The sequence below is a fragment of the Scophthalmus maximus genome, chromosome 13 (genome assembly GCF_022379125.1).
Source record: "Scophthalmus maximus strain ysfricsl-2021 chromosome 13, ASM2237912v1, whole genome shotgun sequence".
In the NCBI taxonomy this organism is placed as follows: Eukaryota; Metazoa; Chordata; class Actinopteri; order Pleuronectiformes; family Scophthalmidae; genus Scophthalmus; species Scophthalmus maximus.
Window position 1 is genome coordinate 13005168 of NC_061527.1, and position 24651 is coordinate 13029818.

Consider the following 24651-nt stretch of genomic DNA (forward strand, 5'->3'; position numbering starts at 1 on the left):
TGTAAGCCTGGTATTTGTCTCTGTCCCAGGAGAAGGACCCCAAATTGAGGTTTGATCCTTTATCTGCTGTTATCTTTCGAGGATCCTCCACGATTTGTTCAATCTGCTGTATTTTCGTGATGCTCTCTAATGAGATTTTCTGCCCAGTGTATTAAGGAACCAGATGTAAAACAAAAAACAGAATATATAATGAAAGATTTTCTGTCTTTGACGGGGATGAGATACATTATTTGGTGGAGGATTTCTTCTTTGTGTCGATGTAGGGATCTGGGGGCAAAGCTTCGCTTGCTCCATATGTTGATGAATGAGCCAAGGAGGGGTTTTTCTTAGTGAGTCTGTGCTTTTCTCCTTATACTTAGTGAAGTCTTAATCTGCTGAACCATTGGCGAAGGTAAACAGAGAATGAGCCGTCAGCTGTCGCTTTCAGCTGTTGCTAAAGATAGAAAAGATATGGGTGGAAGTTCAGCGCCTTGCGTTAGTGGTAGGAGAAAAAGCCCTTTTTATTAATTGCGTCCTGTGTCACTGTCAATTATTGATCAAAACAATTGTGGAATGGGGAGTGTGTGCCTTTTTTCACTTCTGCAGGGAGGGGCAAAGCAGAAACATGTTTGAAAAACACTGGCGTAGGGTAACCTAATGGGGTTTATCTTGGTTAGTTTTAAGTAGATTGCCATCACTTCAGAAGATCAGAGGTTAAGGACAAAACATTGGCCAAGCGCTCTGAGCCTGTAAGCACATAATAAGCTTCTTACTTGAAAACGGTATCATCTGAGCAGCTGCTCATCCCCGGGTACCTGCGTTCTTCCCCACCTGGTTTCACAGGCAGACTTTTTGACATGAATGTAGAGGCAACAAAATGGATCTTCATGGGATTAATAAAACTCCTCCCTCTTGGTCTATAAAAGAAACATAACTCTGGGTAATGGAAAGTAATTACAGTTTTCAGTCACTTATACTTTATACTTGTCACAGGTTGACAGGAACTGGACCCAAATACAGGGAGTAACTATATAATATTTAATAATAAAAAATTAAACAGACTTACTGCGTCTTAATAAAGCAAAAATGAAATGCAACTAAGAGTGTCCACAAAATGTAGCAAAAAGTAGTCAGAAGCAAAACACTGGAGCCAGGGGGAGCTGCAAGAAATGGATAAATAAATAGAAGTCCACTAGAACTCATGTTCCTGGGGACGGAATCATCACAATACTATTTGCTTTACTCCATGCTTTTTATCTGAAATCATGATTTTACATGCAAAAAGGTATTAAATTAAACCGTATTGAAAGCTGGTAAAGAAAAAAATTAGCTTCCACATCATTGGTTGTGTTTTAATTCAAACATGACAACCATAATAACAGCATGAAGTCCAATTTAAAATATATGGAAGGTTAGGCTGAGGGTCTCGACAACCACTCATCGATATATATATATATATATATATATATATATATTCACATGTTTCAAGTGAACTTTTGTTTCGTACAGCAACAGTGAAGCTCATGCAGCTGCTGAAGCTCATTGTATCAGGTACAGTATCAGGTTAAGAGAGGCTGAACCTGAACATGCTGCCACTGTGTGCTGTATGGAAGTAATTCATTTATCAAAACAAGGTTAAGAGGTTAATAGCCACCTGTCTCTCATTATCTTCCATAAGCGGTCTTTGCCTCAGTGACCGACTTATCCAAGGGGGGGAGGATTGAAAAGAATCATCTGGACCTCTACTGTCATCATAGCTAATTTGGCTAGTAGCTAATTGGTTTTATGTGTCGAGTATGCAGAATAAATAGTGATTATTTGTAAGATATAATCAAGTATCTACTAAGTATATTTAAAATTCATGTGAAACAGTGATTTAACCAAAATAAATCTCTGGGGTGGGCGGTAACCTTTGTGCGACCATCGTTCAACCCATAGTTATGCCCCTACACGCAGACCTTGATAACAATATGGGATGTGTTGGACAGTTTACTTTGCATGTCCTGATATTTGCCTGACGAGACAAGTATAACTCGTTGTGGCCTTTAGCCTTCAGAGATGCCATTAGCTTAAGAGCTAACCATGATATCATAGCACAACTCTAATCATCCTAGCTGTGAGTGGGAAGGAAAACCCCCTGTGAATAACAGAAAAACCTGCATTACAAAATGTCTGGCGATCCGACTGGCGGCGTGACATATGGAAGACAAGCTTAGCAGGCAAAGAGGATCTAATGAAAGGCACTGTCGAGTGACATTAAAGAAAGTGTAGGTTACAGAGTTTTGGGACAGCTGCAGGTCAAGAGACTGTGAAATTGACTCAGTGGCTCTGGCTTGTTGTCTGCACACTTACATAAATGTGCAGCTTCTCTGCAGCAAAAGCAGTAGATTAAGCCTTGAATGTTCCATGCTGATCAATTCCTCAGGCGATCCTGCTTTTGTTTAATTATTCACAAAACCCTTTGTCTGTACAAAGGAGAATTTTGATTCCAGAAAAAAAACTGTGTAACTACAACCTCTGATGCATTAATAGGACAATACTCTACTGCACAAGGTTGTGCTATCAGAAACGCAGGACAAAGGCATGTAACAGACTGGTTAGTAAGGGGTTCATCCTACAGCAAGGAAACTTCAGAAGAAAAGAGACGGTGGCCTCTAATGATGGACGAGCACCACTATGCAACAAATAGGAACCTTTGCATGAGTGCGGGGATGAACTTTCCTAACAATATTTAATTTCCAGTGTACAAAGAAATGCCACAAATATGCCTGCAGGTGAATTCAGTTAAAAATGTAGATTTAATTTAGTTCAACAAGAAGATTCCTAGTCTCAATTTCAATAACAACTGGGAGTGTTCTCAAACTTGTGGCAAACTGCGCCTATACCACAAGCTGATTGGATTTAATTTTTTTAAGTATTTGCCAGCAGCCTATCTGTAGTTCCACATGTCTGCGCGTGTGTGTGTGTGTGTGTGTGTGTGTGTGTGTGTGCGCCTCTGCATGACAGACCACTAGTGAATCACATGAATTTACCTCCACTGTCACACGGCACACCACCTCCTCACCTTTTTTCTCCCTCTTTCTGCCTCTTTCCCTCCGTCCTGCTCCTTTCCCCGCCTCCCTCCCCCTGCCCCTCCCTCAGTAAGCTGACACTGCGCATTTACACGTTAGCTGCCTTTTTTACCTCTAATAGGATCAGGGGTACTTACATTGTCATCTGATAAAACTAAGCAGTTTGATAACTGCACTGCTCCTTTTTTTCACCAGCCTATGGTCAACTATATGAACAGAGGAAAGGTGGAAAGACAAGATGAGGAGATAGATGAGTCATTTTGTCAACATCTCGTGACTCTAATGTGAATGGAAATATTTGTATTGTCTGATGTTTAGATGGTTATTCATTTTAATTGTTTATATGGAAAAAAATCAATTAGAAGATATTGCTAGAAAGTGATATTTTGTAACTTTGATTACAAACTATTACATTACAAACCCTTTTTTTATTATCATTAAATAATAATACCAATTAGGTATCTGTTGGAAATCAAACTTGACTTTGTGAATGTATTCAGCTATTGCATATTGCATGTACTGCTATACACTTATCTACCAAACAATTAAAAAGAATCTATTTTGATTTTTCTTATTCTTGACTGATTATGCACACAGTTGTTTTGGGGTAATGCAGTACATGATGTATACGATCAATTGTGTTAAGTCTTCAACTTGATCAAACAGCAGGAAGTATATTTATTATTCACGCAGTCTTTCGCAACAATTGAGTTGTTGCACATGCTAACTTTATTTTGGAGTTTGCAGTTAATAAAACCATCACAAGTTGTTATTTAATTGACTCATCACTGTCCCATGTGAGAGTAGACAGATTAAACAGATTATGCAGATGTCTCACAGGAAATGAAAAAAATATATAGCTAATAACAAAATGTTTTGCTAGATTGTATAAATCACCTGATGCATTTCTGGGAAACGCCCTGTCCCTGCATTGCTTAGTGAAAACTTTCAGTGTTTTTTTGTCTTTAAAAAAAAAAAAAAAGTATGGAAGAAAGTCTTGTCAGGGATTCATTAGCCCGGGCCTCCTCCTGTGGGGGTTAATGGAAAAGAAATTTAAAACAATTACTTGAGCAGAAACTGCTGCCAATCACTCTTAAAGGGGAAGGATTCCAATTAACAACCCTCTCCTAATCCCCTCGTTTCACCTCCTACGCCCCCTCAGCTTTGTCCTCCTCTCCCCCTCCGTCTCCCTCCTCTTCCACTCTCCTCTCTGAGCCGGAGTGTATGGCGTCTCAACTCAGTTGTTGAATGTTCTTTGCTCTGGGCGGTTTGATTTGCTCACACTGTATTGGAGTGGTGTTTTTTTTCTCTCAGGACTGTTTGTCACACACAGAGAGATTATTTAGAGAGATGCCAGGTGAGCAGAGCCAACTGAGAGACTGTGAGCGGAGCGCATAGCGGATCTGTGGAGGAGAGAAGTTGGAGGGTGAACAGGTGGAGTACTGGCATCAGCAGCTTCAACCCATCAGTGTATTCACCTCCAAAAGGTAAGCTCTGCCTCAGTCTTGGTTTACTTCTCACTGAAACTGAAGTTCAACTGTTACTTGTCATGCATGTGCCTCACTGAAAGGTACAGTAGTGGTAAATCTTGAAATTGGACTGAACAAACAAACAAACGCTGATGCTAAGGACTGTAGGACTTTTGAGTACCAGTAACTCCAATCCAGTACATTTACTCTGTTACTTACTTTATTTTCAGATAGGGATATTAATTAACATCAACCTGATGAAATGAATGTACAAGAATTCACCAAAAACCTTCATTTTCCGCTGCAGTCCCATTTCTCCCATTTTTTATTTTGCAGATGTATCTTTTCAGAAACCTAATTTGTTATTGGTCAACATGCATACATTTTTGCAAAGATTACACAACCTGTGAATGAATTACTTATGACAGTCACTGCAGACATCACCTGCCGTCCCCAAAAAGTCTTTTTTACTCTTTACCTCTCAGAAGTGTTAGAGTTTTACTATCTGTGCTTACATAAGACAGTATTGACACTATTGACATTATCAGCATAACGACCAAAGAAATAATTGACAACATTATTTTAAAAGAGAGACTTTGACTTGCGAACAATGTTATTGTTATTCTGGGTTTGGTTTTATGAGAAATATTTATTTCATAATACAAACATAATAAATTCATATTTAATTCAGAAAATGAAATGTATATGTTTAATTTTGCAGTTTATTTACATTCATAATTAACACTGAATGGCAGTAACTAACTGAATATTTTTCGGGATTCATTTCACCCCGAATATTTGTTTGGACTCATTTCGCACCTTGTGTGCCTTAAGTTTCCATCATGACACTTTTCAGTATGCACTGCCTTCAGAGTCTGAGGATTTGACTCCCGACCCCCTGCGATTATGCAGAGATAATCGTGGTCAGATAGATGGAAGGATGAATAGAATTTGTCTGAGCAAATCTCTAAACTTCTACAGTACCTTGAGTTTTTCACTTAAACCCTTTTCGTCTGACTTCAGGCGAAGGTGCCCAAACGCTCTAATGCATCTATCACTGGATACCATGAGCATGGTGGACGACAGCTGCCTCTCACCCAGCAACTTCCACGAATTGGGGAAAGGTGGGGGCTTCGCGGCGGGGGGCCGCGTCCACAGCATCGATGTCATTCTCGGTTTCAGCAAAGACCAGGACCCCCTCCTCAGTCCTGCTGGGGCCTCTGGACCTCATAAAGTGGACATAGACGGCCTGGTCGAGTCTGGGAAGCAGCAGGAACCCTCGTCACACCCGTCCTACAGCGGGCACCTTGCCTCTCTGAGAAACGGCAGCACAGAGCTGCAGCAGTACCATGGTGAGTCAAGATGATGATGATGATGATGATGCTGGCTTCAATCCTGGCAAATCGGAGGTTATCAGGAGCATCACCTTTCACAGCACTTGGTTTCACTTCAAAACATCGGCAATGGTCCAGAATATTGATTATACAGAAGCCCCTATAATCCCGGAAAGTAGGTCAGGATATGTTTGATTTTACTGCACTGAAGTTAGGTTATTGAAGCCACGGAGCAAACCTCATAAAGCTATAACATACTTGACCACTGACCAACACACAGGCTCAGTTTTTCATGGTCCAAACAAGAACCAGAATGTGCTGATCATTGTTATTGGTATAAAGTTATTTCTCTCGAAAAATATAAAACTGTATGTACAACAGAAACAGCACACATTAAAAAGACAAAAGTAGTATGAACAAAAGGTCCTCTTAAAAGAGACCATATGGAGATAGAAGAGGTAGACAGAAACATCCATGATACACAGTAAAGGTTTTAAAATTTGAATGGAAATTAAACAACAGAATCAACCACACAATGGATCATCATGTCTCATTGAGTATTCGACACTGAAATAAACAGACAAAGATCTATGACATACAGCGATTTATTATTATTTTTTCTTTCATTCTTTGAGCTATTGTTTGAAAAACAGAGGCAACTGATAAATTACAAATTTGACCTATTTAAAGGCAATTTTAGAACCATTCGATATTATATGTTGGTGCAGCATTTCTGTGCAGTTTGCATCGATTCAGAATCAAACTGTTGCCATGTTGAGCCTGTTGCATTAGCTGTGTGAACTGCACCGGCTGAGGTTGAGAGATAAATCACAGAACAAGATGGTGTAGGGGGGTTTATGTCCCCGAGCACAATCCCATCCCCTTGTGGAATTCCCCTAATCTTCTCTTCCGTGCAGATTAGATTGTACAGTAGTTCATTCGGGTGTTGTTGTTATCGTACTGTCTCGGGATCAAATTTATCATGTTTAATCTAAAGCAATTTTCACATGCAGGACATGGCAGTTGGTGGCTGATTTTGTGGCAGAAACCTGAAAAAATACAATTTCCTCGAACCGGAGATGGATATGTCCTCACCAGAAAATTGATTATAAGTCATTCAAACTGTATAGCTGAACCCAAGCGGACATTATAGTTATTCGTGATTAAGGTATACATCAACACCAATGACATCACCCTTTTGTATGTAACTATCCTGTGAAGTCAGCCCAGTTCCCCCTGAATGAGCAACTTTTCAGAGTTCGGTGTCAGTCGGCCCCCCTCTCCGTACTGAGATGTTCTGCTGGCTGATAAACAGTGGGCAGCCTTCAGACTGGTGGCTGTGATGGGCTGACAGGCCAAGAGCTGGTCACTGAACCAGACCTGACCTCTGCCTTTGTCAAGGCCTGGCCTTTGTCATAGCTGCTTAATGAGAGGTGGATAAATGAACCCCCTCAAATCCCTGCTCTGCCTTTGCCTCTGCTCCCGTTTGCCATTTGAAAGGCCACGGTGACCCCCCTCCTTCAACACATCCTATTAACAGAAACAAGCTCACATTTACATACATATACTGGCAGTTGTTTCACTGAAGCAGTGAAAGGACAGTGACGGTCTGGAGATCTCGTCAACGTGAATTGAACAATGGTGTTGAGAAAACCTCACTGTAGATAAGCATGCAGGTTTATTATTTGCCTTTAGTGATTTTGGCATAAAGATGTAACTTAAAGCAGCTGCCAGTGATGTTTTTATAAAGATGATGGAACAAATTACAATGTTGACAGTTGCTCGCAGTAATTAACCTTGTAGTGATTAACCTACAGAGATTTATCACCTGAATCTGTAGCTGCCCCTGGCTTTACATAGCTTTACAGAGCTTTACTTTAGTAAGTCTCAGGTCAGTTCAGCTTAACTGTTTTTGTTTGCCCTCACTGATCTCATAGCATCAGTTTCAACCAACACAGATGCAGTTCTGCTAAGCACCAAGCTACAGACAATCTTAGCAACTAGCTGGTTGACATAATGGAGCATGTAGTCTTTCAGGAGTTGGTAGAGACGAAAAACAGAGCTAAAAGAGAGTTAACATTGAACCTCTGTTCAACAGGTGGAAAGAAACATGACTCCAAATGAATAACATAAAAGACATTGACAAAAAAATCTGTTATTGCGCGTTTTAAGTCCAGTGACACCCTAACAAGATGAAGAAGACAGTGAGATTCAATTGATATCTCTAGAAATAAAAGATAGCTCATGGATTCTTTTGTCCAAATACGTGGAAGTTAGTTAATTATGACAAAATTCACGAAATCATGCAAGACTTAATAATTTAATTTGTGGTTAATTATTAGGCAAAATGTGGACCAATTATGACAAAATTTTCACTTCATCAGAGAAATTCTTTAGAAGTTCTAACACATCTGACAATTCAGTGTTTTGAGGTCATTTTAACATAGTTTCTGTGATTGAACAGTTGCTCTTGTAAATGTCTGCCAGGACATAATTCAAGTTGAGTTCTGTCAGACTGTTGGTCATCATTTTTTGACTTTGTTTAATTTAGTTTTGTACTGAGATGTATTCTAATTCATGAGGGGGGTAGGTGGCATTAAAAGCCTTGTTCTATCAAGTGTTGACAGGACTGTTGACATTGTCACCGTTGGATGAATTTGAGCCAAAACAAAATAACTAAAGTAGTTTTGCTGTCCACTGTGAGTGATGTACATTGATTTACAGATCAGTCCATGAAACAAGAGGGAATGCTTTTATTTTCAAATGTATTTGCGAAGAGTTTTCTTTCGGAAGAGATAAATATTGAAATCACCATTTTCTTTTTTAAATCCGATTAGGAATGCTTATGAGCTTCATTGAAGTTCAGGGGATTGCTTGCTTCACTGACCTACAGTAGCCTATTGTTGCAGGTGTCAAACAAATGTTTGCTCTACTGGAAAGTGAGCACCATGTTCTTAATTTAAACTAACCGTTCAGTCCTCAAGGTTTTAGTTTCTACACTTTAGTGTGATTGCACGTGCACATGTAGAAAAACTGAGTAGATGATGCAAATGAAAACTGTGCAAAGAAAATAGCCACTCCCGATTAATTTTTTATCATGTGCTGAACAGATACTGGCTTATACGGAAATAAGTGCGACGAGGAACTGAGTGAGCCGAGGAAGAGCATAGACAGTGATGAAGGCAAGTCTCCAGAGCCTTGCAAGGATGACCAGCCCAAGAAGAAACACAGGCGCAACCGCACCACTTTCACCACCTACCAGCTGCATGAGCTGGAGCGTGCCTTCGAGAAGTCCCACTACCCAGACGTGTACAGTCGAGAGGAGCTGGCCATGAAGGTGAACCTCCCTGAAGTCAGAGTTCAGGTAGGAGGAACCACAACATCGGGGCGTATCCCAATAAGCCTGCGGTTTACAGTAACCGATCACACAGATCCTTTGGCATGAGAAATATTTACCTCGTGTGGGTTCTCTTATAAATAAAGCCCAAGATATTTTTTTCAGTTGACATGAATATTCAGGATCTATGTTGTGAATGTTTTCTCTCGTTGCTGTATTGTTTTCTCTGGTGTTGGACTGTTATTATTTACAACGACAATTCATGAATTATGCTGTTTATGGCTTTGTGCTATTATTAACGTAATTCTGCTCTTAAGAGTTTGAACAGATGGTGTTTATCTTGCCTTGCCTTACTCACAGCACATGCTGACAGTTAAACGTAAGAGTTAATAGGTGTTTCAAATTCTTTGAGGTGCTCGAAAGGAAGAAGAAACATAAACCTTTGGGTTATGGCTTGTCGGTGTCCAGGTGATTAGATTGCACTAGGTACTTGTGTAAGTGTTACAAAATACAGAACAATCTGTTCGTAGGTGTAGTAGGGGCGTGTCGTGTCTTCGTAAGAGGAGCAGAAGCTTAAGCTGAAGCTTGAGACTGGATATTATCAACTTACACACTTACAAATATTGGACATTTCCTGAACTTTAAGCAGAATCGTGCATCCTTCATTAGTGATTGAAGTTTGGTCAGTTGTTGTGAAGATGGTTCACCCGTCACAAAATCCCAAATAGAAGGCAACATTGGAACAAAACAATGTCAAAATGATGCACTTCTCCTTTGTATCCGTTAGTTCACTTAATAATAGCTTGATTTTATCCTCCAGGTCTGGTTCCAGAACCGCAGAGCTAAATGGCGTCGGCAGGAGAAAATGGATGCCAGCACCATGAAGCTCCATGACTCGCCCATGCTTTCCTTCAACCGCCCAGCGCCAGTTCACACCAGCATGGCTCCAATGGGCAACTCCCTCCCCTTGGACCCCTGGCTGACCTCTCCCCTGTCCAGTGCCACACCGGTCCACAGCATCCCAGGCTTCATGGGGCCACCTCAAGGCCTACAGCCCAGCTATCCCAGCCACAGCTTCCACAACTCCACTCCGCATCAGCATCCTCATCCTCATCCTCATCCTCATCCTCATCCTCATCCTCATAATCATCCTCATCCTCATCCTCATACTCACTCTCATCCTCATCCATCCATGGGTCAGGGGATGCAGAGTATCGCTCCTCCTCCATACCAGTGTCCAGCATTATACTCTGATAAATACCCTCTGGAGGACGTGGACCAGCGCAGCTCTAGTATCGCTGCACTGAGGATGAAAGCAAAAGAACACGTCCAGTCTATGGATAAGACCTGGCAACCCATGTGACTCAAAAAAACCTGGCAGAGCACGTGAGTGACACCGGGAAAGGGGGATGCAAACATTTCTGTCTTGGGTTTTCAGGGTGACAGACATTGAGTACAGTCTCGGACAAGACTGTTACCCAGAGCAAAGGAAATTTGATTTTGAACTCTAAAGACTGAAGATTTTAGGACTTTTAGTTTGGACTTTCTTCTATTTTTATTTTCCAGTTTTCTCATCTCAAGGACATGAATCAGACGAGTGAACTCTAACTTGTTTAATCTAACCTGTTCTCCCTCCAATCTGGAGAGAGGTTTTCAGAGGTTACAAACATACTTGGAACTTGTATGTAAGAAATGGCTAAATTAATTTTCTCCCTGCCTGGTGATGGTTAATTGTCCCTTGTTACAATTCACATCATAGCACAGCAGTTCATGAACACGGTATAACACATGAAACTCACCCTAATGAAGCACTGCTGTGGGTGTTATAGTTTTTCTCATGACTTTTTTTCCTTTATTTGTGTCAACCATCAGATTGATTTAGTCTGACAAAACATCACATTCTGTTGTTCATCCTTTACTTCTACACATTTTCCTCAGTGAGTTTGTGTTTTTACTAATTAATCCCATTGTCAAATTTAATGGGTCAGCTAATCAGAGTCCTTTGTGAATGAAGGTTCAATTTCAGTTTAATCAGCTTTTTGAAGAAAATCAACGCAATAAGACACATAACAATTTCTGACTGTGACTTTAAATTCATGCCTCTCAATAATGTCTTGATTTATGATTTATGTAACTGGTTTTCGGTTCATCTCACACTTATAAAGTATGCCACTACTTAATAGCTGTCCAGTTTAGAAGCTTGATACCCTGGTTTGACTGGAGGAAGATGACAGCTCATGGTTGTCGATGTACAGGGAGAGGACAATCTCCAAATTATGGCATCACAAAGTGTAAAATACATAATTGTGTGGCGGGAAAGTGAACTAGATTCAGAGTTATGAAGGCACCTTTTGAGTGGACCCGGGCTGAGAATATACCAAAAATAATCCTGCATGATGATAATCTCTTTCTGATTTATGCTGAGATGCTTTAATGAAGGAGGGGAGGGTGGAAGCAAAAGAGGAAGGCCAGCGAGAGGAATAACCCTCTTTTTGCTTGAGTGGCTGTTGGAGGAGAAAACCTGTTGGCAGCTCAGTGTTGGGTGGCTGTGTGTACGTGCAGGGCAGCAGAAAGAGCCCTGTGTGATGCGTCACCCCACATAGTTTAGTCTTTGTTCAGCACAATTGATCCAAGTGTATCCTCTTTGTCTGAAAGTGGAGGGGGGTGGAAACAGTCTCAGGCTGCACTAAATAGGCCCTCGTAACCATTTTGTCATGGAAAATGGTTCTTCTTTTATCAAAGGAGGAGAAACATGGATTGTAGCTGCTGTGGTCATTAGTGACACAATATTGTTCTTTTACCATCTGTTACAGAGTGAGCTCTCATTGTGTTCAAGGTAGATCGACTCTAAACAGTATGTTTCTTTTGAGCAGTAGAGCTCAATTTATCAGCACGTGGATCAAAAATATTTTGGATTTACAGCATATCACAAAACTGAAAAGTGATTTGGTTCGACTTGTTTATAGAGCAAGAGGGAGAGAAAATCCTTCATCTTAAAGTGCAATTTCAGAACCCGTTTGTTATGTTTTTATATATATGTTTTTTTAAGGAGACTAAATTGCCTCCATAACTTCCCATCATATGGTTGTGATATTTCACTTTAATGTGATGTGAGAATTGTTCAGACCATAAGTCATGAATACAGCTACAACAGCAGAAAGAACAAAAACAATGTTAAGGCATTTCTGGTTCATTGGAAAATCCATTGTTGAGAGAGGGAAAACACAGTGTTACATCTGCCACCCACTCATGATCAGTCATCATGTATTCTAATTTTAATTTTATTTTTGTTAGAGGTGTCTAGACTCCATGCTGGACAATGCCAGGCCCATGGAGGAAATACTGATTACCTTGCACATTAAGAGCTTCTTTAGGATGCTACATAAATGTGATTTTGGACAAAGAATAAGCCAAAGTTTAGATGATGGACAAAACTGCACTAGATTTCAGTTTTAATTTTCTTTATGTGAAAATGCACAGAATATAGTTTCCTACGGCTGTTTTGTTTTCTTACTTGTTGTAGTTATATTTGTCTAAGTGATATCATTGTTTTCTTTCTTTTTGATTTTGTCTGGATAATTGATATTCTGGGAAGAATGGCAACCTGAAAATAAATATAGTTTGATAGAATATGTGTCTCTACTCTCTTACTGTAGTTCTTTCATGTTGACCTGTGCACTCATTCCCACGTGGTCACTGTTTTTTTCCCCCTACTAAGTCTAAAGAGCAATCCAAGATTACTACCATATAATCGTTATCATCTGACATACGTGGGCAGAGATTTTTCTTTCTTTTGCTCCAATACTTGTACCCCGTCTCTCTGTCGTATAAGAGCTTTTTCTCTCTCTTTTTTTTACCCCTCCCAATTCTCTCTGCTTTTCCATGGTTTGGTGGCAGGGTGCCAGCCTGTTAGGAAGATGAGACTCCAATCAATCAGCGCTTCCCAGGGGGGCCTCTGACCACAGGGCCCGGCTCCCTAATTGCCCCCAGGCAGGCGGGCAGGCCGGCAGGCTCAGCCGCTGCAACACATGTTCACAGAGTGTCCGGTGCCGCCGTGCTAGCTGCTCTCCTCAGCGTGTGAATCACTTTCCTGGACAGATGGAGGCCTGCATGTACCTCACCTTCTAGTACCATATGGATAGGCTAGTGGAAGTAATGGAAACAAGATGCAGAGCTACGCATCCCAATAAATATCCACATGTTTAAAGAAATGTAAAAAAAAAATGTTTTAAACAACACAGTTGATGGAGGCCAAAGAAGAGTCTTCTAAACACCTGGATGAGAAAATATAAAAATGTCGGCTAGACAGTATAAAGATTTTTAACTTGTTTCTCAAGTTGGGCCTCTTCTTCAATATGTCCAAAAATCAATAATGGTATAGTTATAATGGTAGTTATATAGGCCTATATTCATGTTTGTTTCCAATATTTCATATCTTCACACACAATAACACAACACAATAATAACTCAGATCAGGGTTTCTCCTGTGTGGACAGAATAGTTTTTCATCCAGATTGTTAAAAGAAATTTTAACATGTAGACTGTTGTTAAATGAACTTCTGGGTTTTTTGCATATTATCAGGTATTACATTTTCAGAGATTCTAATGCTGAATGCAATGGCAATATATTTAAGGCAGTTGCTGGCCTGAAACAATAGTAAAACCAATGAATCATGTGACATAACTTAATCTGTGAAGAAGAACAAAAGTAACCCCATATTTGAACTCTCGGGGATCATAGAAATAGCACTTTTTTATTAAACAGGTAAGAAGAAAAGGTGGACTTCAACTTCATTCACATGTTGATTCAGGTTGATGAGGTCATATCTCAATGGTGTTTTCACAAGCTGTACAGCCATCACTCTGTATGGATTAAAAAAATACTTTGGACTAGAAAAGATGAAAGGACAGGCAGAGAATGTGAGGAAGTCAGAGTGAGAGAAAGTAAAAAGAGAAACATTAAGAAAGAGATTAAGCTGGGGTAAAGTGTGGGAGTGAGAGAGACAGGGAGGGAGAGAGAGGGGAAGTAAGAGTGGAGAGGAAGAGAGAGGGGGGAGCGAGCGGGGGGTGGCTGCTCATCAGAGTTAATGATGTAGAAAATCCCCCAATTAGAGCGCTTTCCTGTGTTGCAGGATGAGTTCAGAGCGGGGTCCTCTGACAGCCCTGGGGATTAGTACCCAGGCCAGGCCGGGCCGAGCTGGGTCTGAACAGATACTAACTAACTGCTGGACAGCTTGGCACTGCTCAGCCGGGGCCAAGTCGGGGCTATAGCCACAGCCAGGGGCCAGGGTAGGCATGCGTTGAGCCGGAGTGCATGGCACAATGAAAGGCATGGGAAAAGGAACAGCAGCACATCAACATGAAAAAGAAAAGTTCTGATGGAGAGTTTTCTCTACTGTGCAAAATAAAATAAAAAATCACACCATGAGCCAATTAGAATTTTAGATGACCTTTTTTATCATTTACTCTCTGACAAAGTCCCTGAACATCTCCTAAAATGTACCTGTTTTCCAAAGTTATTGAACATTTAGATAGAGTCTGCAGATCGAGGTAAACAAGCAAATATCATAATTAATTAACGTATATATGTTGCATGACTACAAATACATCCTGCTTACATAGCACATTGCTCAATGTTCCTGTGCTCATATCAAGACATATACCTAATCTTATGTGGACATCTGTATTGTACTGCAAATCAGTCTGCCCACATGTTGCTTGATTTCAAACCACTTGTGGTGGTGAAACACACTGATACTTTGGACAAAAACAATGTGAACATTAATCTGCCTCTTAACACAAGAGTGAAGTGATTGCTGTTGAACAATAACCAACCTGTTCACCTGCCAGTAGTAGTAGTAGTAGTAGTAGTAGAAGCAAAGCAAAGGGCTACATATAATTAGAAATATGTGTAGAATAAAGACTTGAGACTTTGCCAGAAAAAAAAGTTCTTGATTATGGCAACATATGTGGTAAATATAACATTTAGTTGCTCAGCTAAAGCTACCTTATCTCATTTTATCTTATCTTAAAAAGGTATTCTGCCCTTATGTGCTTTGTGTTCCTTTTGGAAGTTTTTCTTTCTTCTGTTATTCTGAAATTAAATGAATTGATGACAAACACTTACCTTGGCCCCAAGGCCTAACTCTGCAAGTAAGTGAAAAAATGACAGGTGCCTTGGCAATGAAGAACTTCAGCATTATAAGAGCAACAACATGACAAAGACTGAGCAATAGTGATTTAAATATTAAAGTAGATCAATTCTTGTAATTCTTTAAATTTAAAAGTTGTTAGGGAAGATTGATTGATTTAGAGGAAGCCCTGGACCACTGCAGCACTCCACTCCACTGCTACACGGTTACTGTGTTCGTTAAGAACCAATGAGTCCCTAATGACTAATTGATTAATTGTGCAGTCTATTATTTCGCTCCTGCACCCCAGTAGATCTGAAAGGGCCAAGGCTGGAGTTAACAGTCTTATTGGAAAGACGCGTTCCTTGCAAAGGATAATAAGGGAAAACAGCGGAATTAATTGGGTTTGATTAAGAGAGCTTTTCAATGGGACAGCTTTTTCGCATGACATAATTAGAGGTCAGTTAAAGGGGGGGTGAGAGGGGGGATTTGGTCGTTGGCGCCAGTGTTGTGTGGGTGTGTCTGTATGAGGGAGACAGATAGACAGACAGACAGACAAAGTGTTTGTGTGTGTATGTGCGTGTGTGTGTGTGTGTGTGTGTGTGTGTGTGTGTGTTTTTGTGCTTCACACTTGGGGAACTATGTAGTGTGTCTGATGTGGTGCATTTCTATAGGGTCTGTCAGTGACACAGTGAAGTTCACATGGGGCCCCCTGTGCACTCTGTGTGTGATTATTATCACTACACTTGCCAACATTAAAGGCTCAGAGCTCAGTCTTTTGTTGTAGCTACATGGTCATTAGCAGAGCATTGCAAAGACGCAAAAACACAAAATGTGACAAAAACATTGCAGACACACACACACACACACACACACACAAACACAGACACAGACACACACACACACACACACACACACACACACACACACACACACACACACACACACACACACACACAGCAAATCTATAATCCTGTTACAGTAGAAGCCATCCAATCTAAAAATACAACTTAAATGTCATGACCCAAAACCAGGTTTCTCACCTGATCAGATTATTAGATATTTTCTCACATATCTACAGTTTACAGAAGTAAGTACATTTGCAATTTCACTGTTCTCTGTTTTTACAGGATTTCTTTTTCATGCCCATGTTTATTTGTAAAACAATATACATCACAGTGTAATCACATTATCAGTGTGGACTGAACCGTACACACATTTAGACCTATTACCATTGTGTCCAGGCTAATTTGCTTGTGATATGTATCACAGAAGTATCATTGACTCTAATATCAAATGTGACTCTTCACCATCAGATTAAGTTGCTTATATCACCGGGGAACTGATTTATGGGAGGCTTCCATTGCTCCATAAAGCTTTTTATAATTTGGCACATTGCCTCTCCATGGGAATTTTTTTTTTAAATGTGTGTATCGCTCTGTTAAAGTATGAGGTTTATCACAGATCCAGTTAAAACTGTTCAGTGGACTGATTAATGTGATTATTTGACACACACAGGAGGCTTATTATTCAGCTTATTGAAGTGTCCTTCTGCAAGACATCACATTACATGTTGCAGAAAACATATTCTCTACTGGACAATGTGGTCTGACAAGGTGGAAGGAACATTTCTCCTTTTGGGCATCACATCATGTTCATAACAACTGATGTTACTGCACACAAATTTTCCTAGAAGCGATAAAAGGAAAATGTTATTATATCTCATTTTGTTTATTACATTTTTAAATACAATTTTTTGATTCAAGACCTGTGTTTTGATCGTTGCAAAAGAGGAATGTGTGTTTATCAGACTGCAGACAAGGAGGGGGCTGTACCATAAGTGATGATAAAAATAAGTTCATTAGATGTAAGAAGGCCAAAGCTTTTCAATTATAGTCTATCCACATTGTACATTGTGTGTCTGGAGAGTTTGGCAGTGGAACTACTACGCCCTCTATGTTTGAAACTTGGACATGACACCAAAATCCCTTTCAAAAGGAATGCAACCAACGTCGGATATTAAATAAAAAATACAATACAATGTTTCATTACTGAAATGTTAATGCAGATAATGAAAAAAATAGAATAAAATAAATCCCTCTGAGGGATTTTTTGTTTAATTAAATTAAAGGAAACAAAAACATATTCAATATTATGGACGTCACGTTCAGCTTCTCTTTGGTGTCAAAAAATTTGAAGAATCAATGAAAATGATAATTGGGTGATGAATTCAATACATTCATAAGAAAATTGCTTTTCTTTAAATTTGCCAAAATGACTGAAAATCAAATAACAGGTTATAGAAACTTACTTGAAAATCTTTTGTGTGAGGACAAACCTAAAGTGAAGGTGTAAGTGTTTTCGACTGAGTTTTAGAAAATGAAACAACAACAGTTAAAAGCAATATCAGGTTTAGATAAATTGTAATTGTGTGTTGTTTGTCTGTATCACTGGTTCCATAACATTTTGTTTCCCTTTGTGCATGTGTGGAAATTACAATAAGCCTGAACCAGCCCCTGGAAAAAAAAAAACTTCATTTCATAAACATCTTAAATGTAAATTATCTTATTCGTAACTGCTTAGGTTCACATGGCTAAAACGAATGCAGTCTAATAAAGACAGTCCTGCAATGTGTGTTGACGAGTTGCTGACTCAACTGTGTGATTTTTGGAGGCTATAATCTGTGATGCTGTTCAACTGAATTACATCAGAGGAGTTACTGTTATTTCGCCTTTACACTCACGGATATAAATGAGGTGGACAAAATAATGCAACAGAACACAATAGAGTACAACAACAAACTGCAGCTCCCATGAATGATCACGGAGTTAAATTAGACACGTTTCCAAGAAAAGCTGAATATTTCAACCTTCGTGACTGAGGATTTATTGTGGAACAGTTTGACCCTGTCAGAGGATTTTCGTATAATGAAATGAACTACAACGACAGTGCATTTAATAAAATCTCATCCCCACATGTTGATCTTTATTATTACAATACTGTTTGCACTTATGCTGTAATGGTGGTAACGTAAAACAAGTGAAGTCAGCTGTGTTCAACCCAGAGGGATATTGAGACGGTAGAGCATGTTTTCTTCCAGTGTGAAGCTGTGCAAGACTTTTGGACTGCATTTCAAAATTGGCTTCATTCCAAGGATATATCCCTGCACCCTTTAAATGTAATTTCAATTAAAACGGGAGTGTTGATGAAGGAGAAAAACTTGGACTTCTTGATTAACAATTTAATTTTATTGAGTAAGCATTTTATCCACAAATGCAGATATCTAAAAGTTAAAACCCACTTCAATGGATGGAAGAATGATCTAATAAAGGAGGTCCCTTCGCTATATGACTAACAAAAATGCCCTGAAACTTTCTGCCTTACTTGACTTGTTTACTGTAATGGAATAAGACTCTCACATTTGATCTTTTATGTTTTGTCTGTTTGTTTCTCTTCTGTTTATTATATACTGTATCAACACGGAAGTCGTTTTGTACAATTGAAAATGTCCCTTAATTGTTTGTATTTGATTTTGTAAAAAACAAAAGAGAAGAAAAAAGGGAAGCTATTTTTAACCCCTGGCGGTGAGGATTGGAACTCCCACTGGAACGTCTAAAAGTTGTGCTTCCGTGTTTTGATTTGAGACGTGTACGTCACGTCACTGGGGGGCGACAAACATCCCACAATGCACTTATGTTTTTTTTTTCACCTCAGATAAACTGAAGTGAACAGAAATCCACTTCCCAGAGTAAATAACTGAATAGTTATTGCTCTAATTCACCACATTTCTCCGGAGAGTGTTGCTCCTCGCTTCGGGCCGTCGGGCGGGGGTTGTTCCGCGGCTCTGGCCGGTTGTTGCTGGTAGGTTGTCTGTCGCAAAATGTGAATGTGGCCACTGGCTACGTTAGCCACTAGCTTAGTTAGCTAATGCTAGTTATCATTAGCTTTTCCTTATCCTTATTTGGAATGTGACTGCAGACACACATGTAAACACTGTCAAGTTAATGACATTACATTAACTTGTATTGTCCTCGCGTTGTCTCTCATCGAGCTGAGCCACTTCAAAGTTAGACGAACCATAAATGAGTTGTTGAATCTGCTGTCACTCTGGAATTGAGTTACCACCAAGTATGTATGGCTTATTTACTTAAATACAGAAAACTATGGGGCATTTACCGAGCGCGATTATCAAGTGTTCGACGGACGTCTTTGTAAGACGCTTTTAAAAAACCCTGTGAAATGTCGTCATGCTCTCTTAACTTGTAACTAGACTGTCATCCCAAACATTCTTGTTTAACAGTTTGAAATCAGTATCAACAGGACACTGCATAATCTTTTGGATAACTTTTCATACCTTCATGTCAATGTTAAAGTGCAATTGTATTCTGGAAAAATACATGTATGCCTCTTCCTTTGTTGACAAATCCGTAATCTTGAGAATGTGCTGATAGTTTGGATTTAAAAGCTACTGGATACAAGATGTTTCCTACGTCACTGAAAGACCATTGTCCGTGTATGTGGTGCAATACATGTTTCACGTTTCCACATCACACTTGTGTAAATTGCCTGTTGAATTAGAGTTTGCTCAGAGAAACTGTTCTCTTTCAGCAGATTCATTTGAAAACAGTCTTATGGTGTCTGTAAAGGGAAGGTCAAACATCCAAGAACTGATCAAAACACATTTGTTGAGTGTGTTTTCATTCTTGTATTTGCCAGGCCCATCTTCCCAGCCTGTGGCTGTGGGATCCGGATCTAGGATGGATCCAGAATATGAACATCGTCTCCTCCGGCAAATTAACATTCAAAATGACAACTTGAGCCCTGTTGTGAGTCCTGTCTTTTTTCCTCTGCTCAGCTGTTAGTGTTTCTGTTGACCGTACACATGTAAATGTTGCACACTTACACTGCAACTGTGCAACAACTTTTTTCTGTGTTGTGTTGGATAATATACAGCATTGCACATAAGTGTAAGGCACTAAAAGTGAAGTGATGATGCTATAAAGATAATGCCATGAATAGTCCATAGTTAATAGTCAATACTTTGTGTGATCACCCTTTGCCATTACCAATTGTCATTGGTACACTTCAAAACATCAAGTGCCTAAAACATTTGCACAGTACTTTATATTAGAAGAACTGATGAAAAAAGTGACCAAACTTCTGTAAATTCAATAGAAAATACAGTTAATGAAAATATATTGGTTTTGCAGAAATCGACACACGTTCTCCACTGTCGGACACCAACTGGTTCCCCATTATCCTCACCCAGTAAGCTTGGAGACAGATTTATTCCCACCAGAGCAGGGGCCAACTGGAATATCAACTTCCACAGGATCAATGTAGGGACATGTTGTGGGTGAATGTATTGAGCAGTGTGTCTGTGTTTTGTAAGAGAAAAGACAAATCCATGTATACTGCAAATTTCAAAATGTCACAGCGTGTCTGGGTGAAGTTGTTTACAGTATCAATGTCTCTCTCAAATCAATGACATCAATGGTTTTTGATTAGGAAAATGAGAAGTCACCAAGTCAGAACAGGAAATCTAAGGACGCCACTTCTGATAACATAAAAGGTACAGTTCGCAAAGGTTATTTTGCAAGTCTATTACTTACTGACTTTGTGTTTGTTAATACAGTTTTATGGATCAAATTATATATTTTTGTGTGTGTAGCAGATGGGCTGGCCTACTCTGCTTTGCTGAAGAATGAGCTGCTGGGAGCGGGAATAGAAAAGATCCTGGACCCGCAGACAGAAGACAGGCGTCTACAGCCATCCACCCCTGAAAAGAAGAGTCTCTTCATGGTATGGACAGTTAATCTCATATAATGTCAGAACAGATGAATTTATTGCAGCTATTTTAGTCTGTGTACAGGTTTTCTTCTGTGTTTTATGTTATTTGAATGAAACTGGTAGAGAATTTAATGGTATAATGCCTTTGTATTCTTTGCAGTATTCACTCAATACCAAAAGGTCATCTCCAGACAACAGCACCAACATTTCCCCCTACTCCCTATCACCTGTCAGCAACAAAAGGTAGAGGTTTTGGTTTTTAATGTTGGAAACACTGTAAACAAAGAAAATGTGCATTTTGGTTTAATGAAGTCCGACTTTCTTTCTGCTACAGTCAAAAATTGCTACGTTCACCGAGGAAGCCAACTCGCAAAATCTCAAAGATCCCATTCAAAGTGCTTGATGCCCCAGAGTTGCAGGATGACTTTTACCTCAACTTAGTGGACTGGTCGTCCCTCAACGTCCTCAGTGTCGGGCTGGGCACGTGTGTTTACCTGTGGAGTGCCTGTACCAGCCAGGTACTACACTGTGTGTCTGGACAACTAATTTTGGAACTTGTATTTAACTGTTTGATGAGTATGTATGTGTGTAAAAGATTGAGTTTTTAGAAGCATTCAGTCCTATGCTTTGCCCCAGTTAATCTCTAACTAAATGAGTCTTTTCCTCAGGTAACAAGACTGTGTGATCTTTCAGTGGAGGGAGATTCAGTCACATCAGTGGGGTGGTCTGAAAGGGTAAGTACACAAAGCTTACTGCCATCAGAACTTTTGGTACAGTAATTTTTTGTTAATGAAAGGATTCTTTTTGTTTTAAGGGAAACATGGTGGCAGTGGGGACTCACAAAGGATATGTTCAGATCTGGGACGCTGGTGCTGGGAAGAAACTCTTCACTTTGGAAGGACACACAGCCAGAGTTGGTGTGAAAATTTGCTGTGTTTAAATCCTAAATGTGGGTTATAGTGGGACTCAACAGGAATGTTAGAGAGACATTAAAAACAAATGATGTGAAGTAAAAAGCGTTAGGCTGTATTAATTTGTCTGTATTAATAAATCTTACTCTGTCTGCAGGAGCGTTAGCGTGGAATGCAGACCAGTTGTCTTCGGGAAGCCGTGATCGTATGATTCTTCAGAGAGACATACGGTCGCCACCACTGCAGTCAGAAAGACGGCTGCAGGGACACAGACAGGAAGTGTGCGGGTTAAAGTGGAGCACTGACCATCAGCTGCTCGCTTCTGGTGGCAACGACAACAAGGTGCAGTTGTTATTATTATTTAACCTGTTTCTATCTATGTTCATTTTACTCATTGACGATGGTGTGATTTGTCTCCTCAGCTGCTGGTGTGGAACCACTCGTCACTGAGTCCAGTGCAGACCTACGTGGATCACCTGGCTGCAGTCAAAGCCATTGCCTGGTCCCCCCACCAGCACGGCCTGCTGGCCTCTGGAGGCGGCACTGCTGACCGCTGCATCCGATTTTGGAACACACTGACGTCGCAGCCGCTGCAGTGTATGGACACCGGCTCACAGGTCTGCAACCTGGCCTGGTCCAAACATGCTAATGAGCTGGTGAGTGACTCCAGATACCCACTTTGCACAGTTGATGTACAGCTCTACACTTACACTATATTTGATGTTTTAAATTTGACATTTGTCTTTTATAAAGACACTGCTTAGTTCTATAATAAAATCCACTGAAATGTGTGGTGATGCAAACAATAAATCATGAAAAATTCCACGGGTAATTAACGTTTCTCTTTCCAGGTGAGCACCCATGGCTACTCTCAGAACCAGATCTTGGTGTGGAAATATCCAGCCCTCACTCAGGTGGCCAAGCTCACTGGACACTCGTACAGAGTCCTCTACCTGGTCAGTATGTGTGTTTGTCTGTGATTTCAATGTTGGTCATGCTGATACTAAAAGCCTGTCATCTTTGCCAGAAAATCTGGCAGTGCGCGCTCTCACAAAGTTTTTATGATTTTTCTATAGGCGATGTCCCCTGATGGCGAGGCAATAGTGACAGGAGCTGGAGATGAGACCCTGCGCTTCTGGAACGTATTCAGCAAAACAAGGTCAACAAAGGTGAGAAAGCACTTTGTTTGGTCAGTAGTGTTCAGCGCTCTCCCTTGATCTGTAAAATAATTAACCAAAACTCAATATCTTTTGTTTCAGGAATCTGTATCAGTTTTAAATCTCTTCACCAGGATACGGTAACTTCAAGCAAATATCCTGATATTTTAGTGGATTCCAGCGTCATCAATGGACATCTCATAAACATGGTGCTAAGGACATACATTATAATGTAAGGCATCCTGTGCCATTTTTTCACAGAGGAAATGGCAGCAAAAATAACTGAGGTATATATTTTTAACGCTAACAATTGTTTGGGAAATTCTTTTTGACGTGTTCTCTCACTATGATTATGTTTCTTTCTTTTTTTTATTACTTTTTAAAAAAATGTGGGTTGATTTCCACTTTTGTATTCACAAAAACCCATGGGCCTTAAAATATTGTGATAATGTTTTCATCATTGTGGTATCTGAAATGTGGGGTAATCAGTTTTAGTTTTTGTTTAACTCAGGTTTAATTTATTTAACGCACTTGTTATATGGTAAAACATTCAGAGTATGACCCATTTGTCATGATGAAATGAGATTCATTGGAGAAAATATATGTCAAACATAACACCCACTAAGGCTTCTACAGTATGTGCACCATGTTTACTGTGATCCCTAGAGATCAAAGGTTGAAGAGTGGTTGGTTGAAATAATTTAGTTTGCCCCTGTTAACTGAAAGTCTAATGCTGTGCATCTAGACTCATACTACATGATTGATTCTTTGTAGTAAAGGATGAAATAAAAGATGGTGGAACTGAAGAACCAGTGTGGGATTTTCCTTTTATTTCCTTTTTACCTATTCAAAATACTATTCCCATTTAGTCAATTCAGATTAGTTGCAATTATGTTGTTAGATTATATTTTATAATGCTGAATCAAGTTACAATTGTATGACAACAAAATGAATGAAGCCTATCTACAGTATCCAAAAATGTGTTTGCTTGTCAGCAAGTTTTCCTTTTAAGTGATTTTGTTTTTCACCACTTTAGTGTTGTAGTGTAGTTGAATTCACTGAAGATTCTCCATGAAATATTTTGTATATTTATTCATTATTTATTTTTGTATATTTATGCACAATATACTTAACTAATAAAAGTTATCAACAGGGATTTAACCAGAAAAAAGCAGAATATTATACACAAATAAATCTAATAAAAAATGGTGTAAATTAATGTGAATCAATTCTCTAAAGCTTTCACAAAGAGAAAGGATTTAAGAAGATATATATATATATATATATATATATATATATATATATATATATTAAATGGATGAAGCATTGATGTTTATTCATTTTTACTGTTTTATCTCTTATGTCCTTTTGGTCAACTACCTTGTCTGTCCAACTTTTGGGGTTTGATTTATTTTTCTTATGCACTGTGTAACATTGTTAGAAAGTATATTAGATTATGATATTATTACAAA

The 24651-nt window shown here is 39.5% G+C and overlaps 2 protein-coding genes across 3 annotated transcripts; both read left to right on the forward strand.

Moving 5' to 3' along the window:
* Nucleotides 1-4191: 4191 nt before the first annotated feature.
* Nucleotides 4192-12800, forward strand: rx1 (retinal homeobox gene 1). The gene is made up of 4 exons (XM_035648869.2): nt 4192-4537; nt 5543-5871; nt 8964-9217; nt 10011-12800. The coding sequence occupies exons 2-4, from the start codon at nt 5565-5567 to the stop codon at nt 10551-10553; spliced, it is 1104 nt and encodes a 367-aa protein (XP_035504762.2). The 5' UTR covers nt 4192-4537; nt 5543-5564; the 3' UTR covers nt 10554-12800.
* Nucleotides 12801-18999: 6199 nt separating this feature from the next.
* On the forward strand, nt 19000-23985 carry LOC118318611 (fizzy-related protein homolog). Of its 2 annotated transcripts, none has more exons than XM_047336968.1 (14): nt 19000-19182; nt 20038-20147; nt 20532-20660; nt 20830-20893; nt 20993-21123; nt 21272-21354; nt 21446-21629; nt 21780-21845; nt 21926-22028; nt 22180-22364; nt 22445-22678; nt 22874-22978; nt 23099-23191; nt 23282-23985. In XM_047336968.1, exons 2-14 carry the CDS (start codon nt 20079-20081, stop codon nt 23321-23323), a joined length of 1488 nt encoding a protein of 495 aa, XP_047192924.1. In that variant the 5' UTR covers nt 19000-19182; nt 20038-20078; the 3' UTR covers nt 23324-23985. The 2 variants fall into 2 exon arrangements, with proteins under 2 accessions (XP_047192924.1, XP_035504326.1); XM_035648433.2 differs by having other exon boundaries at nt 20996-21123.
* The last annotated feature ends 666 nt before the right edge of the window (nt 23986-24651 follow it).

Bases quoted from the DNA above. Each gene is read 5' to 3' on its own strand.
- rx1 (XM_035648869.2), top strand. From the start codon at position 5,565: ATGCATCTATCACTGGATACCATGAGCATGGTGGACGACAGCTGCCTC. The intron at 5,872-8,963 runs GTGAGTCAAGAT...TGTGCTGAACAG, and splicing joins AGAGCTGCAGCAGTACCATG to ATACTGGCTTATACGGAAAT. The intron at 9,218-10,010 runs GTAGGAGGAACC...TTTATCCTCCAG, and splicing joins TCCCTGAAGTCAGAGTTCAG to GTCTGGTTCCAGAACCGCAG.
- LOC118318611 (XM_047336968.1), top strand. From the start codon at position 20,079: ATGGATCCAGAATATGAACATCGTCTCCTCCGGCAAATTAACATTCAA. The intron at 20,661-20,829 runs GTAGGGACATGT...GTTTTTGATTAG, and splicing joins TCAACTTCCACAGGATCAAT to GAAAATGAGAAGTCACCAAG. The intron at 21,355-21,445 runs GTAGAGGTTTTG...TTTCTGCTACAG, and splicing joins TCACCTGTCAGCAACAAAAG to TCAAAAATTGCTACGTTCAC.